This window comes from Sminthopsis crassicaudata, chromosome 1 (genome assembly GCF_048593235.1).
Source record: "Sminthopsis crassicaudata isolate SCR6 chromosome 1, ASM4859323v1, whole genome shotgun sequence".
Taxonomy (NCBI): domain Eukaryota; kingdom Metazoa; phylum Chordata; class Mammalia; order Dasyuromorphia; family Dasyuridae; genus Sminthopsis; species Sminthopsis crassicaudata.
The window spans coordinates 606363735-606383166 of record NC_133617.1 but is presented as its reverse complement, the minus strand read 5'-3'; the positions used below and the strand labels follow the sequence as shown (position 1 = coordinate 606383166).

The 19432-nt window shown below is 32.6% G+C and overlaps 1 protein-coding gene across 2 annotated transcripts in view; it reads right to left on the bottom strand.

Moving 5' to 3' along the window:
• PLPP1 (phospholipid phosphatase 1) overlaps positions 1-19432 on the bottom strand; it is a 113651-nt gene that overhangs the window by 52027 nt on the left and 42192 nt on the right. Inside the window, exon 2 of one of the 2 annotated variants that reach the window (XM_074282503.1) lies at positions 2771-2922. The exons of the other annotated variant lie outside the window; for it this stretch is intronic. Within the exon in view, the coding sequence (XP_074138604.1) occupies positions 2771-2922 (152 nt within the window). The remainder of the gene's footprint in view (positions 1-2770; positions 2923-19432) is intronic. 2 annotated transcript variants of the gene reach the window in all.

The window sequence follows — 19432 nt, the reverse complement described above, 5'->3', positions numbered from 1 at the left end:
TATTGCCAATATGATTCATTTGATAATTATGCTTGCATCACTACCATGAATGAATTTTTTATTACAAAATTTTAACATAATTTAGATTGTCATCTTCTAAATTAAACTAGAAGATTCCTGAATGCAGGGTTCATGTATTTTTTTAATTCTTCATCTGCCTTGGATGAAATAAATACAAATAAATATCTATTTAGCTTTTCTAAAGAAAGTCTATAAAAATTTGAATAACTGGATTTTTAAAACAAGAAATTCAGTTTTATTACTGTTTAAACATGAAAAGCAACTGAAACTAAGCTAATTATTTATTGCCTGATAAAAGTTCAGTTTTAACAAACAAACTAGAACAACATTTCCTCAAACTAATTTGGCCACAGGACATTTTGAAGTCTAAAATATGTTGATAATATTTACAATTGCTGATGATTTGTTTAAGAAACAAGGTTTAAAATACAATATAACTAAAATGGATTAGGAAAAATTTTGAGCAAAAGAAAGAAAAAAACAATTTTTATGCTCAAAATGTTACACAAATACTTTTGAAATCTACAAAATCACCTCTTATAAAGTATAAAGGAAAAATGTAATAGCATCTAAATTTCCTATCCATGTGGAATAGAACACCAGATTCTGTAGAATACATATATTTTCAGAAAGACTAGGTCAATTTGAAATTAGTACACCAATGAATTATCCTAAACATTTTTGGGTTCTGCAATTACACTATCTATAAACAAATGGGACTTTTTTCACGCCATTAAAAACTCATTCTTACAGGTCATAGAGCTACCTTTCTAATAACTGGCTTAGTAAGTTTTCCTACAGAGCACAAGGATTAATATTAGCATATCCCTTGTTCAAGCCATGACAAATTTCTGATCAAATGCTGTACAATTCACCTAGATTTATATATGTGTGTAGCAAGTTTTTTCATTGAGAATTGCTTTCATCAATAAATCACAGATCCAAAAAATCCCTACTTAAGTAGCTAATATTTTCTCAGAATAATACTCCTAATTAAAAATAAATAAATATAAAAATATATAAGAAAATACTAATTACTTTCATATTTTAATAATCAACTCAAGAGGGCAAAGATTATTAAACTAAGTAGATTCACTGATTTCCAAACCAAAGTAAAAAAAAGGAAAGAAAAAACAACTTGATGGTTTCTTGAAAAAGACATCTTTATATAAATGAGAATCAATCACTAACATAACTATACAATTATGTAACAATTTTATGCAGATGAGTTTGTACTAAAGTATGTGGTTACCACCATAGGATAAAATACTTTTTAACAAAATTAATAATTAGGAGGTAGTGCACTAAGCTAAAAAAAAAAAAAAAAAATGTCCATTCTGGCCAAACTATACTTAAAACAGTTTCTCACATTAGGGATTCATATCTGTATTGTTTTTAGTATTACAGTAAATCAAAGAAGGGATAAGTTATTTATATATGTAATGTTTTCTTTTAGATGACATGTTAAATAACACCAATTTTTTCAACAAATTATGAACCTAAAACATAAGCAATGTACCTCACTCCCCCAAAAAATCCTATGCTACTATTTTATACAGTACTGTAATACTTATATATAGCTTATCCACCAGAGGGAAAAAAAAATCTTTCCATTTTCTACAAATAAGCTGCTACCAGATGAATCAGGGGGTTAATTTGTGGTCATCTTTATATAGCCACTAAAAAAAAATTTATTTATTTGTTTGTTTGCTTGTTTTAATTATGTACAGAATTGTAGGTTCTCTTATAGCATTATCTGAAAATGCTTTAAAAGGAAACATGTTCTTTCCAGGGGTCAAATGAAAGACCCCTGAATTAGCAATTTTCCCTCACCCTTCCTAATTTCTGAGGAAAAGCTGCAAGGTTAGCATTGGTTTAGTAAAGCAAAGGAACTCCATGTACATGTAGTTGCAGTTTTCCAACTATAAAATTATTATAAAGGAATATTCTCGATCCTAAATATTCTAGAAGTATGTTGTGTATTTTTGTAATTTTATTTTAATATCGATGTCAATGAACTCAGGACTGGAAAGGAGATCTTGGAAGCCCCCTAAATCTAATTCTGCTCTCCCGGCAAAAAAAAAAAAAAAAAAAAAAAAAAAAAAAAAAAAAGGCATTCCAGTCTTCACTGGAAGATTTCTATTGAGAGGAAACCCATTGCCTTCCAAAGCAGAGTAACACTTTGGCTGAAACTGTCATTTAAAGAAACAAAACAAAATATCAATAGATTGTTATATTTCTAAAATCAGAGATATTTGAAAAATATGAATTAATACACAATCATCCTTTTATACCTATTTTTAGTATAGTAGATATAAAACCTACTTTAGTATAGTTTTTCTTTAGAGAAAGATTCATAAACTAATTGTACTACATATCTTAATCTGCAAGGCAGCACAGTGAGAAGAGCATAGCCTGGAGTGAGGAAGGCCTGAGATCAAATCCCACCTTAGATTAGGCAATTTTAGGTAAGGCAAGGCAAGTGTTCTGTTTGTCTAAGTTTCCTTGTCTACAAAAGTAGAACAATAGAACCAGCCTCTTGAGATATGATATGGAATATATTTGTAAAGTGCTTACATAGAGCATATCATGTGGCAGGTACTATATAAATGATAATAATAAGCTTATCATCTCCAAATGCTTCTGAGGGATATAGTAAATAAATTTGCTTCTGAGGTTACTCATATTTATAAATGAGACACAAATAATCTAAAAATGACATACTTCAAGAAAAGTAGATTTAACTTACAACGATTATACTGAATGGAATGATTATTCCACTTAATAATTCATAAGATATGGTGTCTTCTTTGTAAGGGTACTTGATGGATTCATCATTACAGAATACTCCTCGCTGGAAGGGGCTATGCCTTGAAGTAAGAATTGCAAAAGGCAATCCAGCTATCAAAAGGAATAAATAAAAAAAAACATTAAAAGGAAAAGTTAAAACTGATAGTGATTATTATTCCAGGAATATGACAAAAAAAGTATATGCCATAAAGACAAAGAAGAAATCACACATAAAAAAAAAAAAAAAAGCAAGCATGCAACAGCAGAGTAAGAAAGTTATAATTTGTTCAGGGTATTCAGGAGGTCTCTTTCCTACCAGAAAGGCTCAGTGTGCAACAACTTCCTTTCTCTCTTTGTTCCTGGACTGGACAGACCAAATAAATTTCAGAATCTTTGTCCCTGGATGACAGCTGTGTAAATGGGAGGAATTCTATCCTGCTTCCCAGTTAGTCACTGATCAGCCAGCCAAAAAATGGCTCTCACTTCAGGAGCAAAACTTTCTCAGGATCTTTCCAAAGTTCCCATAGAGAGAACAAAGAAAAAGGGAAAAAAATTGACAGTCTCTATAGAAGACACACCCACAATTCCCATAAAATATCAGTCACTGGCTAAGGCATCAGAAATCCAACTGGCTTTCCCTTTTTCGTTTATTTCTCAGCTTTCAGAACAATACACTAAGAACTTTTAAAAACTCCCAATCAGCATTTTAAAAGGAAGACTGCAGATGAGTCCCAATCTAGTAGCTAATGGGAACCATATTTCATTGAGGCTAAAATGTATCTCATTTTAAATTTAATACAAAAGATTTTATCTACCTTACTTGGTTGGTTTGACTATATGTTAAAAGCCAGATTTTTTTTTAAAGGAAAGCAACATGGAAATCAGTGGAGAGAATAAAAAACAAAACAAAACAATATTTCTTTCAAAAATACATAATTCATTTCCAGAGTAACTGATCTCCATGTCTTTTATCTTGTTTTACTCTTCCTAGAGATGTCTTTTAAGTTTATTTCTTACTTAGCTGAATTGTACAGACACTGCACAAATGACTATATCTTAAATTAACTGACCAATAAAATAGATACAATTTAGCAGAGATCCTCAGTAATAATTAAATATCCATACAGTTAAAAACTTTTCTAATTACCCCCACCATAAAACCCTCCCTGTAAACCAGTCTTTGTACAAGGTACTCTTTCCTGCTCCTGTCTCACTCTTCTGTGTTACCAATTATGCACCAAGAGGATGAAGGGAAAGAGAAAGGTTCCCCCTTTCTCTGAAGTAACAACCCTGAGCTCTCTCCACCCCCCCAGGGCCAATCCCTGGTCCTGTTCTTGAAATCCAGTTGACATTCTTTATTGGACAATCATAGATTTAGTAAGTATACAAAGGACCTTAGAAGCTGTTTAATCCAATGCCTAAATTCTACAAATAAGGAAAATAAACCCCAAGGAGGACAAGAAACTTGTCCAAGGCCACAAAAGTAGTCATCAGCCTTCAACTAAGACCAATCTGCCCTGGAAAGTCTCAGATTTTACTCAAAATACAGTTTGTCAATCCATCAAGACCAGACTGTGAGGAAGCACAAGCCATACTCACCATGCTCCCTTTATATGACTTTACTCGTTACCACCACTTCCCCTCAAATCCCGATGGAGGCAGCAAACCAAAACCTTTGAAAACACTATGTTCCCAGGACCCCCCCATTGTGTTGCTCACTATGTGTGAGGAGAGGAGGGGCCCATCAGCTAGTGATTAACTGCAACCAACCAGCTCAGCACACATACTTCTGCCCAGTCTCCCCAGAGACAATCAATGGCAACTGTTTTAGGGGGTGCTAAAAGTCTCAATTACATAAGACCCAAAAAAGAAAGTGGCCAACCCCAAATATCTTGGCACTGTCAGATGGCACAACATCAAAAATGGATCTGATTTTATCATTCAAAATATCATTCTCATCTGCTTTACTCTTGTACTATGAACCATGGGAACCTATCCATCTGACAAAGGAAAAATAGAGGAAGTCATCCAAGAGAAAACGGATAGATGTTTGCTCAATTCTAAAATATTACATTTTTTAATATATGATTAAAAAGTCCTATAAACATTACCTTAAATTGTTTTGAAGCACCATCATACTGGAAGGGAAAGGGGGACCATAGACCAGTTTAAACATTTCTCTTCCCAAATTAGAAATGGCTTGGATATTAGATTAATGATATATTAAATAAAACTTCCCAGTGAACTATTGCCTAAACAAACTATTACAGTGAAGATTCAATGGTAACTCCAAGGCTCAGTGACTGGAAGAATGAATATTGTTCCTGTAAAGAAAAAAGGGCATTAAAAAGGATTTTGGAAAGTGAAGAGAAGATAAATAGTGAGTTTGAATTGAATTTCAGACATCTACAGGACATTATTAGACTGTGAACATAGGTATCATCTTTTGTCTTTTATAGCAGACCTGTGGCTTCTTACAGTGCTTTGCACTATTTATAGGTTTATTGGTTAGCTAACTAATATCCAAACTTGAAATTTGCAATAGGTAGTTAGAGAAACATGACCGGGGTGAATTGGAAAAAGCCTGAAACAGATCACAGATCTGTGTGAGTCACCCATAGATGCTAATAAACTCCTGAGAAATGTTATCTTTAATAGAGAACTTGGAAGGAGAGGAGAGAAAGGAGATAGAACAAAGTCCTGATAGTCATAATGACAGCACAAATACCATTTCAGTTGAAAACCAGTTCAATAGAACTAGGATATTACCAATAAAAATGACAGGTGGAAAGTAGACATGTTTAATAAGCTTTTTCTATAATTTTTCTTGCATTTAGGATATCTTAATGTTATATAATAGGAGAAACATTGGCATGTTTATCTCCCATTATTAGGGGAAGTTAATCTTTTTTACTCTAAAATAATTTTTTGTTCTATTTTTTAAAAAGATCTGTTTTTATAATAAGATGACTTTGGCTTAACCAGATCCATCTGGGGAAAAATGGATTTTGACTGTAACTATCTTTTACATGTAATGAAACAATAAAAAAAAAGATTATCAAGTCCTTCACATACAAGGATGACAAGTGCCGGACATATGCTCACAGTCTTCCTTCTGGTAATGGTGATAGGTTTGGGCTGATCCATCCACACCCAGTTGCCCATTTTCCCCTGTGATCTGTGGCACATACTTGGCAAACAGCTGACCAAGGGTAAAGTCAAGAGCTTGCCCCCGCAGGATCATAGGAACAAAGTCTAATCATCGTTTCTGACAGGGCTGCTTCCATTCCATCTTCTGCCATTCCAAATCAGCTTTTAGAGCTGCAGCACAAAAGGAGATTTTTTGATACAGTATAAGCAGGCAAGAAGAGGTAGATATAGGGCTGATTGGAAAGAGTAACAGCCTTTTTCTTCAGCTGTTTTTCAGTCCTTCCTTTGGTTTTTCTTATTAATGATACTGAAGTGTTCACTATTTCCTTCTCCAGCTCATTTCACTGATTAGGAAATTGAGACAAACCTGGTTAAGTGTCATGCCCCTGGTCACACAAGAAGGCAGTCTCTGAGGAAGATGAATTTTACTGACTCTAGGCCCAGCACTACTGTGCCACTTAGCTGCCCAGGAATGACAATATGGAAGCCTTAATTGAATTATCAAGGATAGCACTCAAGGATTTATAATTGACCTAACAATAAAAGAATGAATTCATATAGCAATATCCTCCCACACAGACATATGACTAAAAGCTAAGTAGAGGAGGACAGACAATAAAATTCAATTAGTGCTGTTAGATTTATTGGGCAAATAATTGCTTAGTAAAGAAGGAAGAGAAGGCCCAAAAGGATTCTTCCTTGTAAGAATATTCCTAAAAATTCTTCTAAAATTTCCAGAATTTCTGACCCAAAGAATGTCACCAAACAAAACTGTCTATCTAGATGGAGACGGTCCCTTAGGAAATCAGAAAAACAATGATTTTCTCATAGATGGTTCCCAATCATATCAGTATGACAAAAGTTATTTCTCCAATACTTTAAAAGATGTATTTTCATCAGCATTCATATTCCCTCAGGTATCACAGTAAAACATTCTCCCTCCAACTTTAATATATAGTCTTCAGAAAACATCAGCCATGCGTCCTTATTAGAAGCATCTCTAAACTCAAAGAGTAGACCCAATGGCCTTTACAGAGTCCAGTGGCACCTCTACATCACACTTGTAACATTATTCCAATTCTTTAGTGAGGCGACAAAAAAATTAGACCAAAAAATTGTAAAGACACTGCTCCTGATCCTCTATACAAAACTAAGAAATAATGTATTTCAAGGAAATATATTAATGATCTCATCATCTGATCACAGCAGATCTCTACCTAATCATTTTATCTTCACATAGACAGTAAAATAGAATAGCACAGGTCTCAGCACCTCTATTCAAATCCAGTGACATGAACTTAAGGAAAAAAATTTAAAACAACAGTAAAAATCTTTTCAAGAATTCACTACTCTAAATATTTAAAATAAATGATCTTAAAGGATTCTGAAGTAAGAGATAGTAATTTCCTTGCTTTCTCCCAAGAAGTTTTTAGTAGCTAAATTTAGTAGCTAAAAAAATTCTTGGGTAATACCCTAAAAGGGTTTTAACATGTGAAGATGTTTACAGAGAAATGAGAGGGTTTTGAACATACCAAGTTTTATCTACTCAAATTGATATGATTTTATAAAGTCTTAAAAGATGAGTCAATCGTTTACTTTATCCAAGCATTGGCTTTAGTTTGAAAAAATCTTCTCCTATCAAGTTTTGCAAAAATTAAAAATGGCATGTTGTCCAGTTTAATTTTATTTCATGGTGTCCTGTTATCTTTGAAAGGATCATGATGTGCTTACTTACAAAATCCTTCTCAGTAATGTTACATTTATAAATAAGGTATGTTCTGCCTTAGTTCATGTTAGTTATTTTTAAAAATTGTCATCTGTTCCCACACTAGTTAATGACAAAGTGCATCATTCAAAGCACAGGATTTTTAAATGCTGTGACATAACTAGGTTATTCCATTCAAATACAAATAATTAATCTTTAGATGCTATACCTAATATTGCTATACCTAAATTATTGTCTCCATTCTTCAAACTAAACCTGTGGTCTAACTTGTTGCATCTATACCAAAAACCTGCTCATTCTCAATGAGTTTGAATTATTGCATTTGTAAAAATTGAATGCTTTATTAATAAATTCTTTAAAAATTGATGAATCTATCACATTAAGTAAACATTTCCCAACTACCTTCTGACTTCCTTAGATTTTGTCACCAAAGATCAGCTAAAGTTCCTACCTTTAATGAGAAACTTCCCCCAGTCCTCTTTAATGCTATTACTTTGTCTCTGCACATGTTGTCTCTTCCATTAGCCCATGAGCTCCTCCAGGGCAGGAGCTGCCTTTTGTCTCTCTTTGTTTAGCTAAAGCTTAGCATAATACCAGGCACATAGCAGATGTTTAATAAATGCTCCCAATCTCTCTCTCAGTCCCTAGGAAAAGAAAGTATAAAAACAAAAAACTTCCCATTAAGCATGCCCATCAAACACCTTTTTTACTTTCACTGAATTAAAATACAAAATGAGCCCCAAAACAAACAAAATATCATCATGAACTCCTCTCTGAATAATAACCCTCCAACACAGCTGATGAAAACCAATGGTTGTTTCCTGACCACTGTTTCTAAATTGAGGAATTGAGGTTTCCAAGCAACATGATTTTACCCCCAGTACCTTTATATGGAAATGACAATCAATAGGATCAGTATTCTTCCCAGGTTTCTTGAAAATTATCACATATATTTTGGGAGGGAAATGGGAAAAAGATTGTTCTCCTTTTTCCTCCAAGTATTGAGTCTTGCAAATGTTTATGCAGTGTTTATGGTTGTTTCTTAAATCTCATGCTGACCCAACTGGAAGGTTGGGAGCAGCTAGGTGGTGCAGTCACCTGCACTCCACCTGTAGTCCTCCTGCACTCAGGAGGACCCGAATTCAAATTTGACCTCAGACACTTAATATTTCCCAGCTATGTGACCCTGGGCAAGTTATTTAACCCCAATTGCCTCAGCAAAAGGAAAAAAAAAAAAATAGAAAGAAAGAAAGAAAGAAAGAAAGAAAGAAAAGAAAAGAAAAGAAAAGAAAAGAAAAGAAAAGAAAAGAAAAGAAAAGAAAAGAAAAGAAAAGAAAAGAAAAGAAAAGAAAAGAAAAGAAAAGAAGAGAAAAGAAAAGAAAGAAAGAAAGGAAGAAAGAAAGAAAGAAAGAAAGAAAGAAAGAAAGAAAGAAAGAAAGAAAGAAAGAAAGAAAGAAAGAAAGAAAGAAAGAAAGAAAGAAAGAAAGAAAGAAAGAAAGAAAGAAAGAAAGAAAGAAAGAAAGAAAGAAAGAAAGAAGGAAAGAAAGAAGGAAAGAAAGAAAGAAAATTATTTTTAATTGAGATATTGTCGACTATGGTTTTTTCACTCCCATCTAGGAATGGAGAATGGAAGTTCACAGAGAAAAAGGAAAATTCTTCATTAGGAAAGATAGAGATTCAGATTTAACCTTGAGCCCCTAACATGTGCCTGAAGAGCCAATTTGATAATTTAGTTCTGTTAGTCTCACAATTAACCTAATTCTATTAGATTCACACTGTTTTAACCTCAAGATCTACAAACTTATTAGCTATTTACCATGCCCAGTCAAGAAGCAATTCTAAATTTCAACAAAACAGAGGAACTCAACTATTGGAATAATCTGAAAATGAAAGCAATGCTTGTGTTAGATGTCTTCTGAATAAGCAAAGAACAATGGATTCTATCTATTACATATAATTAAAAATACATTCAGAAGAAAATGGAAGTTTGGGTGGGTTCTGGGTGTGTTCTCCAAGTTTCAAAACAGTGACTCATATTCTTTTTAAATTATAGAAACCAACATAATCTAGTAATTTCAATTTATGTGTTTTAAATTACATCTCCAGCAGATGAAATGACTAATATTTTATTTGAAGAATTTTCTAAATGTTTTCTACAATAATAGGTTAGTTTACTATATAACAATTTTTATGCTGCACAAAGTATTACAGCAAAAATCCAAACACTTAAAAAATATATTTTCAAAAAATTTTCATAGTAAGGAGATAAAACTATTTTTCAATGAATAATAGGATGAAAAGATATAAGATATTATATGTATCTAATAGCAACAAAGGACTTTAGCAGTCAAGTCTAATCTACAGAAGTGGAAAGGCCAGAGTAATATTAATATCTTTCTACTTAGTTAATTATTAAGTCTCAAGTTACTTGGGCCATTTCATAACTTCTAGTATTTTTCATGGGCCTCCATGCATGGAATTCTTGCCCCATTTTTGGTCCCTTGTTTCTCCCACTCCCTTCAAGTTCCACCTAAAAAACAAACTTTCTTCAACTCGTCTTTCCTGATTCCCTTAATGCTAATAACTTCCCTCTGAGGTCATCGTCCATTTATCTTATATCTTCTGTGTATATAGCTGTTTGCACAGTGACTCCACTAGTAGAATATGATCAAGAACTGACTGCTTTCTGCCTCTCTATATATCACCAGCATAATACATAGAAGGTTTGATAATTAAGGCCACATAAGAAAGTAAGTGAGAGAGGTGGAATATGAACCCTGATCCTTTCTCTCCAAAACCCTGTGTGCAGTCTATTGTACCAATCAATCGTCTTCCCCAAAGAAGACTAGCAATAATATGAATCATATAAAATTATACCCATCATTTGGCCTTGGAATTCATCCTACGTTTAGTTATGAGGTCCTGCCAATTAAAAGATTCTTTCATTGTAACTTATCTTTGAAGGAGATTTACCTTCCCATATTTTAGTTAAGATGAATTTATATTCTTTGTGTTACAAAAGGAGAAAGCATACACACTGGAAGGGGAAGGGATCTAGCTTAATCCTAGATTAGGGATAAAAATACTAAAAAAATGAAAAAAATTCCCTCTCTTTGGGAATGTTAAATTTAAATTCTGCTTGACCTTTTAGTTTTTTAATTAATGAATGAATTTAAATTAATAAGTCACTCTGAAATTAAAAGGTATACATATCTTTACTAATTTAATCTTTCTTTCATATCTATAATGCAATAAGAGCATCTCAATTCTTTCCATTCCTCTCAGCATTCTGCTGAATTGAGTGAGGTGTTAGATAACTATCTGTTGAAACTGCTTTTGTTGGGCAGCTGGATGACTCAATGGACAGAGCATCAGCCCTGGAGTGAGGAGGACCTGAGTTCAAATTCAGAAACTTATTAATATTAGCTATGTGACCATTTAACCCCAATAAGTAAATAAAAAGAAAAATAAATTGCTCATTGTCAATAGGCAATCACAGCAGACTCATAACAGTCTATAACATCAAATGATTAATAGGATGCTTTCAAAAAAACCTCATGCCAAGTAAAGTAAACAGAACCAGAAGAACACTGTACACAGGTAAGAGCAACATTGATGACGGCTATTCCCCACAATATAAGATCCAAAACAATTTTGAAGGACCTATGACAAAAAATGCTATCTATTTCCAAAGAAAGAACCGATCAAAGCATATAAAAAATCCCCCACAGGAGGCACTTAAATGTTTATTACAATTACTTGGGGTTTTCAGAAAATCATCACCCTTTAAGCTTCAGTTTCCCCATTCAGAAAAGGTCTCCCTGACTGATGTATAATTCAAATGAGATAATATTAGGTGCTTTATAACCATAAAGCATTGCAGAGGTTTGAGATGTTGTTATTCTTCACTTTTTTTAAAATGAGATACAGATATAATTATTATTTATATATATATTATTTTTTATAATTATTATTTTCCAACAAAGTTGCTGCTAATTAAGCTTCTTTTTGTCAGATTGCCTCTTATAATAGTTTCAGTTCTGCTTCAAATAAATCTCTTAAGATTTAACTGAGCAGGTAGATTTTAGAAAAATCTGGGAATTTTTGCATGAACTGATTCTCAAAGATAACCAAGGACACAAGAAGGTAGAATATTCCAAGTATGGACTCAGAGCCTACTTAGAGTTTTTTGTTCTTGCTCTTTTACTTAATTAATTTGTGACATTAATAGTCACTTAGCTTTTAATTAATTAATTGTCACTTACCTTAATTTCCTCAATTTTAAAATGGGGAGATTTGGGCTGAATTATTTCTAAGATCTCTTGCCTCAAAAACTCATTATTTGATTCAAAACAATAAATACTAGCATGATTTTCACCAAGCCAATTAAATAGTGCCTCAGAAAGAAAAAAAAGTGTTTCATATGATAAAGCAATTCTTTTTAAAAAAAAAAAATTTCCCCTCTTCTTTACAAAATAAGAAGAGATCATGGCAATCCCATGTAGAAATTGATATGACCCAGTTTGGGGCAAAGAAATGAGTAGGATTAGGAGAACAGTGTACACAATAACAGCAACATTGTCCAGTGATCAACTTTGATAGATTTTGTTCTCAGCAATACAATGATCTAAGGCAATTCCAGAAGACTCAGGATGGAAAATACTATACACATCAAGAGTAAGAACTAAATACAGAATGAAGCGTACTATATTCACTTTTTTTCTTTATCATGGTTCTTCTCTTTATTCTGATTCTTTTTTCACAACATAACTAGAAGTTAAGGTCACCACTTAAAAAACACCCTCAGAATGGATTTTCCTTGTGTTCACATTTAAAGAACTAATTCCCTAAGAACTAAGGACCAAAGTGGTTTTGTAAAATGTTGTCAGCTAAAATACAAGAGAATTCAGCTGCCCATTTAATCCTGTTTTAAAAGTAATCCAATAAAGATCCTTTCTAATCTACATGTATACACCTTGTGGGTATAAAAATACAAAATCCTGTAGAAAATATACATATAGAAGTAACAATGCTTTGTCAAAATTGAGGGTTTTATGCCCCAAACTGGGTCATATCAATTTCTACATGGGATTGCCATGATCTCTTCTTATTTTGTAAAGAAGAGGGGAAATTTTTTTTTTTAAAAAAGAATTGCTTTATCATATGAAACACTTTTTTTTCTTTCTGAGGCACTATTTAATTGGCTTGGTGAAAATCATGCTAGTATTTATTGTTTTGAATCAAATAATGAGTTTTTGAGGCAAGAGATCTTAGAAATAATTCAGCCCAAATCTCCCCATTTTAAAATTGAGGAAATTAAGGTAAGTGACAATTAATTAATTAAAAGCTAAGTGACTATTAATGTCACACAATTAATTAAGTAAAAGAGCAAGAACAAAAAACTCTAAGTAGGCTCTGAGTCCATACTTGGAATATTCTACCTTCTTGTGTCCTTGGTTATCTTTTGAATCTCAGATAATATCCCACTTTCTAAAGACTCTTCTGATTCCCCTTAGTCTTAATGCCTTCTTGTACAGATTGACTCAAATCATACATCTTATTTGTACACAGTTTGCATGATGTCATCCCATTTATCTATAAGCTTCTTGAGAGCATGGAATAGTTTCCTACCTTTCTTTGTATTGACAGTGCCTAGCACATAGGAGTTTACAACATTTAAGAACTGAAGCAATATAATCTTTAAATAAGGTATTATAATTACATTAGTTATTATTTATAATAAACCACAAATTCCACTATGAGTAATACCTTATAGTAGTCAGTTAAGATAAACACTGAAAAAGTTGAAGAGGACAAAAATAAATAATGGCTTCTAATATTTTTGCTGACACATTCCTTCAATTTTTAAATATCATATTATCCCCATTTTTCCAAAACTGAGTCTCTGAAAGATTCATGGTGTCAGTAACACTGGACAAGGTACCTCTACAAATATGAATCCATAACCTAGAAAACAATTTAGTAATGATGACCCAGAAAATAAATATTACAGAAACCCTTAGTTGAATATTAGAAGATTAATAATAAGCATAAAGGGAAAACAACTTCTGATATCAATTTTAAAGATTGAAATAAATGTGATAGTAGGCTTAAGAAAGTATATAATAGATATACATGGATGTGGGGAGAAAATTACTGAGTACTGGAAAACTGTGTTGGGTTTGGAAATAAAGCCTTTGTTCAAACCAGATTACCCAAAAAGTAAGTGCTATATAAAGAATAGAGACCCTTTCCCAGAGTGAGGAGTTACATTTTCAGCCATGCCTTTGTGCCATTTTGCAACAGGAAAATGTGTATCTGTTGTTTAAGTAAGGAGTACAAGGTCATGTGTAATACTAGTTCAGCTCAGGAAATTTCACACCTTTTGTTCTCAGTATTTAGAATGCAACAATCAGTTACTTATGCAAAAGATTAGTAGCTGAGTTGATCATCTAAAAAGTCAGCTCCAGCCACAGCTACCCAGACCCCCCCCAGACCACCCTTTCTGTTTCCAGGAAGGTGACAAAAAAAAGAAACCTAACTAGTAAGTGGCAGAAGCACAATGGGAACACAGGTCTTCCAATTCCCAAATGCAATGATGGATTTAACATTATTCCATACCAATTCCCAAAACCTCTAACAAGAAGCAAGTTCAAAGAGAAAAAATAATGCTGTCAGTACCACCACGACCCCCCCTCCCAAGACACATGCACTCACCCAGATATTCCCCCATTTATGACACCAAAGCTCCAAACCAGGGACTGAAAATGTAGATAAAAACACAACATAGTATTTTTAATGATGTTAAATAGCAGCCACCAAGGCTAGGTCCCTGGACTCTCACTTTTGATATTCTTCTTCACTCGTCTCCTTATTATCTTCATGATACCCAGAGTACTACATGAACTCTACCATCCTCTTAAGCATGCTTTGTTCCAAAATTATCTCTCACTTTTCCCCCACAAACAAAAGTCCCACTCTCTCAGTAAGGGTGTTATCCAGTAAAGCAATCTGATTAAAAGTAATTTCCAGTGAGATTAAATGACTAAATCTTATGTATTTCAGCCTTTCAGTCAGACAAACAGAAAGGAAATAAGTATGAAGGAAGCTTCTATACTGTCTCTCCTTTAATCTTATCCTTACCTCTAGAGATAGTATCAGTCATTTGGCACCCCACTCATGAAAATTGGCATCAATCTAAACAATATTTACATTTTGTGCTGACTTGTTTTTGGTGAGGAACAGATAATTAGACATCAAAAGGCAAATTTCAATCCCCCAAAAAATAATCACCTGTCTTCTGCCTTGTTACTATAGAATCTTGACCTTAAATCAGTTTCTTTCTTAAGTCAGTGAAAAATATACTATAAATATGTTCTTTTCAGACCAACAGCTCTCTACTTCCAATAGGTCTCTACACCTTCATACAAAGACTTAAATGTAATGTCATTTAATGTATTTAAGAGGAAAATCCTAGGGGGGAAAAAAGGCAAACAGCAACAAAACAAGCAGAAAAAGGCAGGCCTGAGAAATTTTGCTACAATAGAACATCAAATGATTTTCCTGTAAACTGGCTGGTGAGAGAAGCTATTTGTGGCTCCAAAGGACAGCTGAGGAGATTACACATTGCCCCTCCCAGGAGGCTATTTTGGCCTTACTCACACTCCCAATTATTGAATAAGGTAGTAATCAAAATTTACTGGACAGTAATTGAACACTTTGAGGTGCCTGCATCATTTAATTCTCATTTTGTTTTATCATGAGGGGCAGAGGAATTTGAATTTCTAACTCTATACTCCTTTCATAAATGGTTTACTCTGCACAGAAGTTCTAAGATGGCATTTTTATGAACATTTTTTAGAAGTGAATTTACCTTAACTCTGGAGGATAATTTTTTTTTTCCCTATTCTTATTTCAGGTTCCTAATTGAAATGTGTCTTTACACTAAAACAACAAGCTCAATATTATAAAACACCAATTTATCTTTTAAAAATGTTTAACTTAATAAAAAAAGTTTAACTTCTAAAGGCCAATACTAAATCTTAGTAGAAATCTGTACCATCAAAAAATTACTTGTAAATTAACCCTTAAATCTTCTCATTTAGGCAGCCAGGAAAACTTAAGTAACATTACGAACAAAAATTGGATAGTAATGTTCCTCTATAGGGGGCATCAGTGTACACCCACATAAATATTGCTAATCACAGAACTTAATTATAAGTCCTATGAAAATCAAATTACATTTTTTTCTAATTACAAATGACTACAATAAACATGACTCACCAAAAGAAAATAATTTATTAATAAAAAGCATTTATATTTTCAGGATTTAAAGTTTCATCAAATTATTTGCAAATTAAAAGTTAATCTACTATGAATTAGATTAATTCCTTCACCTCCCCCCACTCCCACAATTCTGCATACTTTCCCTGGGAAGACAAAATGACAATGAAAATAAATATAAGGATGATGGGGCAATTATATACTTGCTCCACTTAGTCAAGTAATACCATTCCATGGAACTAATTATGCTTGTATTCACTTGGCCAAGTAAATACTCATCTTGCAGCAATTTTCAGTGATTTTATATAACAAAAAGTTTCATTATTTTCGCAGAAGACACTTCTAATATGTTTTTTAGTAGCAAACAACCTTCAAGAAGAGCAACACTGCGGGAAGATTAAACACGGTTTCCTTAATATATACAGCCTCCTTCGCTCATTTTCAAAATACCACTAAAGATGATGAGAAAAATATCCTTCCTCCCCTATACTTCATTTTCACTTTTAAGTTATGTCAATTGACAATGGAAAATTCTTAAATCAAACTAAGGCGACCAAATTCACCATTTGGTCAAGACAGAGAAGGAATATTACAGAGCCAATATATTGCGAAATTCTCAAAACTTCTGTGGGAATAGAAAAGGGATCTTTTTTTTTTTTTTTAAGAAAATTATAATATGCTGATCTTATTAGGCTTCATAAAATGTTATTCATGTCATTATAGGTTCCAGTTAGTTATTGGATGGGAAGCACTGTTATATAGAAAAGAACTGGTTGAAGTTAGAAGATGAGTCTTCTATCTCACTTACTGGTATGACCCTAGAGAGTTTTAATGAGCCTCACTCACAGCTTTTCTCAGCTATAATAAATAATATAATAACTTAAAATGCTGAAGTTGTGAGATGAAAGTGATAATAAAATGCAAAATGCCCAAAGTTGGGGTTGTTTTGTTTTGTTTTGAGGGTTTTTTTTATATATATATATTCCAAGACACATCTGATGAGTTTTTATTCAAAGAGCACAAAAAACTATTTTTCAAACCTTGTAGTGTTGTCGAGAAAAAGCAAGAGGAAAGACAACACATGAAGGCCACTGGTTTACTGAGGCAGAATTTAGCAAATGAGACAACCAAATCATCTTGTTTCCAGTGAGGCACGCCTTATTTGCCATAGGGTGTAACTAGCTAACATCATCAGAGACATTCTATAACATGCCCTAATACTAATAACTTGTTTAACACTAAAGACTCCTTTTAAACAGTTGATTTCATGAGCACATATTTTCCCAATGAGTCAGTTGAAAAAACCATAGCAAAAGGGAAAATCAGCAGAAATCAGCAAAAATAGCTCATGTAAAACTAGATGAGTTACAATTTTGATTATCAGCAATGTTTTATCAATGAATGACTTTTGCTTCTTTATAAATCTGCTTTTAAATGTTATCAAAATATTTAAACTATATCCATCCAAAGTTCTAATACAATAAGATACATTTATGTGTGCAGTTTAATTCTTTAAAAATAGATAATTTTAATTGAATTTTCACTCTTTAAAAGTTGCTGAACTAATCCGGTTTTTAAAGGATGCCGATAATAGCAAATCATTAATCTTGACAATTCAATTTCGAGAATTGCTCTAAGCAACATTTGCTTGAAGATCCCTATATAGAATAAATTTTTATAGCAATGAACTTTAAAATTTACAGCATAAGAAAATAGACAACCCTCTTTTCTGTCATCATATTATTTTTTATAACAAATCATTTTTATTGAAGTTTTTTTTTAATTTTCAAACATATGCAAGGATAGTTTTTCAACACTGACCCTTGAAAAACCTTGTGTTCCAATTTTTCCCCCTTTCCCACTACCTGCTCCCCTAGATATCGTCACATTCTTAACCACTTTCCATTACAACCATTAGTTTAGAGATGTGCTGCTCTCTAATATGAGAAGTCGAAACTGATACATGTTTTATAAACAATATAAAGAATAATTCTTTTAATATTTATTCAAAAATCAAAAATTTTTATAAGCCCACACTTTCCTTCTTTGATATGTGTAATGTATGAATCAATAGTGATGTATTTTCCCATACATTATACTCCAAATGTATTCAAAATAATTTCTAGATACATAAATGTCTAAATCAGGAGTGGGGAATCTTTTTTTCTGCCAATGGCCATTTGGATATTTATAGCATCATTCATAGGCCATACAAAATTATCAACTAACAGAATTCAAGCAATGGGAGGTGGGTGTACTTAGCTTTCAGCTTATTGCACGCTGTAGCCTTAGCAAGTTATTTCAGGGATCTTACAGACTAGACCTCCACCCCAGATCTAAATGATAACTTCTATTATTTTTTCTCTTAGCATTTGAAAAGGATAATAAATTTTGGAAGAATTTTCTCCAAAGAAGCAAGAATAAGAGAATTGTGTAAATACCCAAGAATAGGAAACATATTCTTTGAAATGTGAATTATCAACTATTTAGCATACAAAATTCTTAGCACCAACATGCATTTGCTAGATCTCAAAATAAAATCAGTGTCCAAGCAAAATAAGTGTACTGAGCCCTATCCAATAAATAAATACAACAATCAAGCTAAAGATTAAGACATCTTTTAAAACAAACTAATCAGAAAATATTTTCCAAGTTAGGCTTAGGAAATTCACTGCTGACACTGATTTCTTTTTCTTAAAACAATCCACAAAGTATGAATTTTGACTCCAAAATCTCAAAAGAATATAATAAAGGAAGCAATCATATATCAAAGGTTTCCATTAAAGTAATATGTTGTTTTATATTAGCATAAGAAGGAGCTGAGAAAACTTCAGAGAACAAGCTTTGGAAGGAAGGAGAAATACCTAATATCTTTTAATTAATTAATTATATATATATATATATAAAATAAAAGTTCAAAACAACCAGTTAATATTTATTAAACATCTACCAGGTTAATGAGGCAAATATGGGAGACAAATAATAAGATATTGTAACCACATCCTGGGAAATTAAAAGTTTGTCTATCTTTTATAATATTTACACTTTTAGTCTTTAGATAATTTTTGTTACAAAGATGCTTTATGCAAAAGCATCTATAGCACAGAGATAATTTTCATTTGTAAGATTAAGCTAAAAGATATCAATGAAGATATCTTCAAATAACAGTCTGTAGATAATATATGCATGAAAAAAGAGAAGACAATGATTCTTAGTTCAATCTTCTCATAAGTAAGTGCAGGAATATGGTGGCAATCCTTCGTTAAAAGAAGAACAAGTCATAAAAATACTCTTAAATCACTACTGATTAGAAAAATGCAAATTAAGTCAACTCTGAAGTACCAAAGCATATCTCTCTCAGACTGGCTAAGAGCTCAGCAAGATAGCAATGGTTGGAAAGGATGTGGGAAAACTGGGACACTAATACATTGCTGAAGGAATGATGACCTGATCCACAACCTT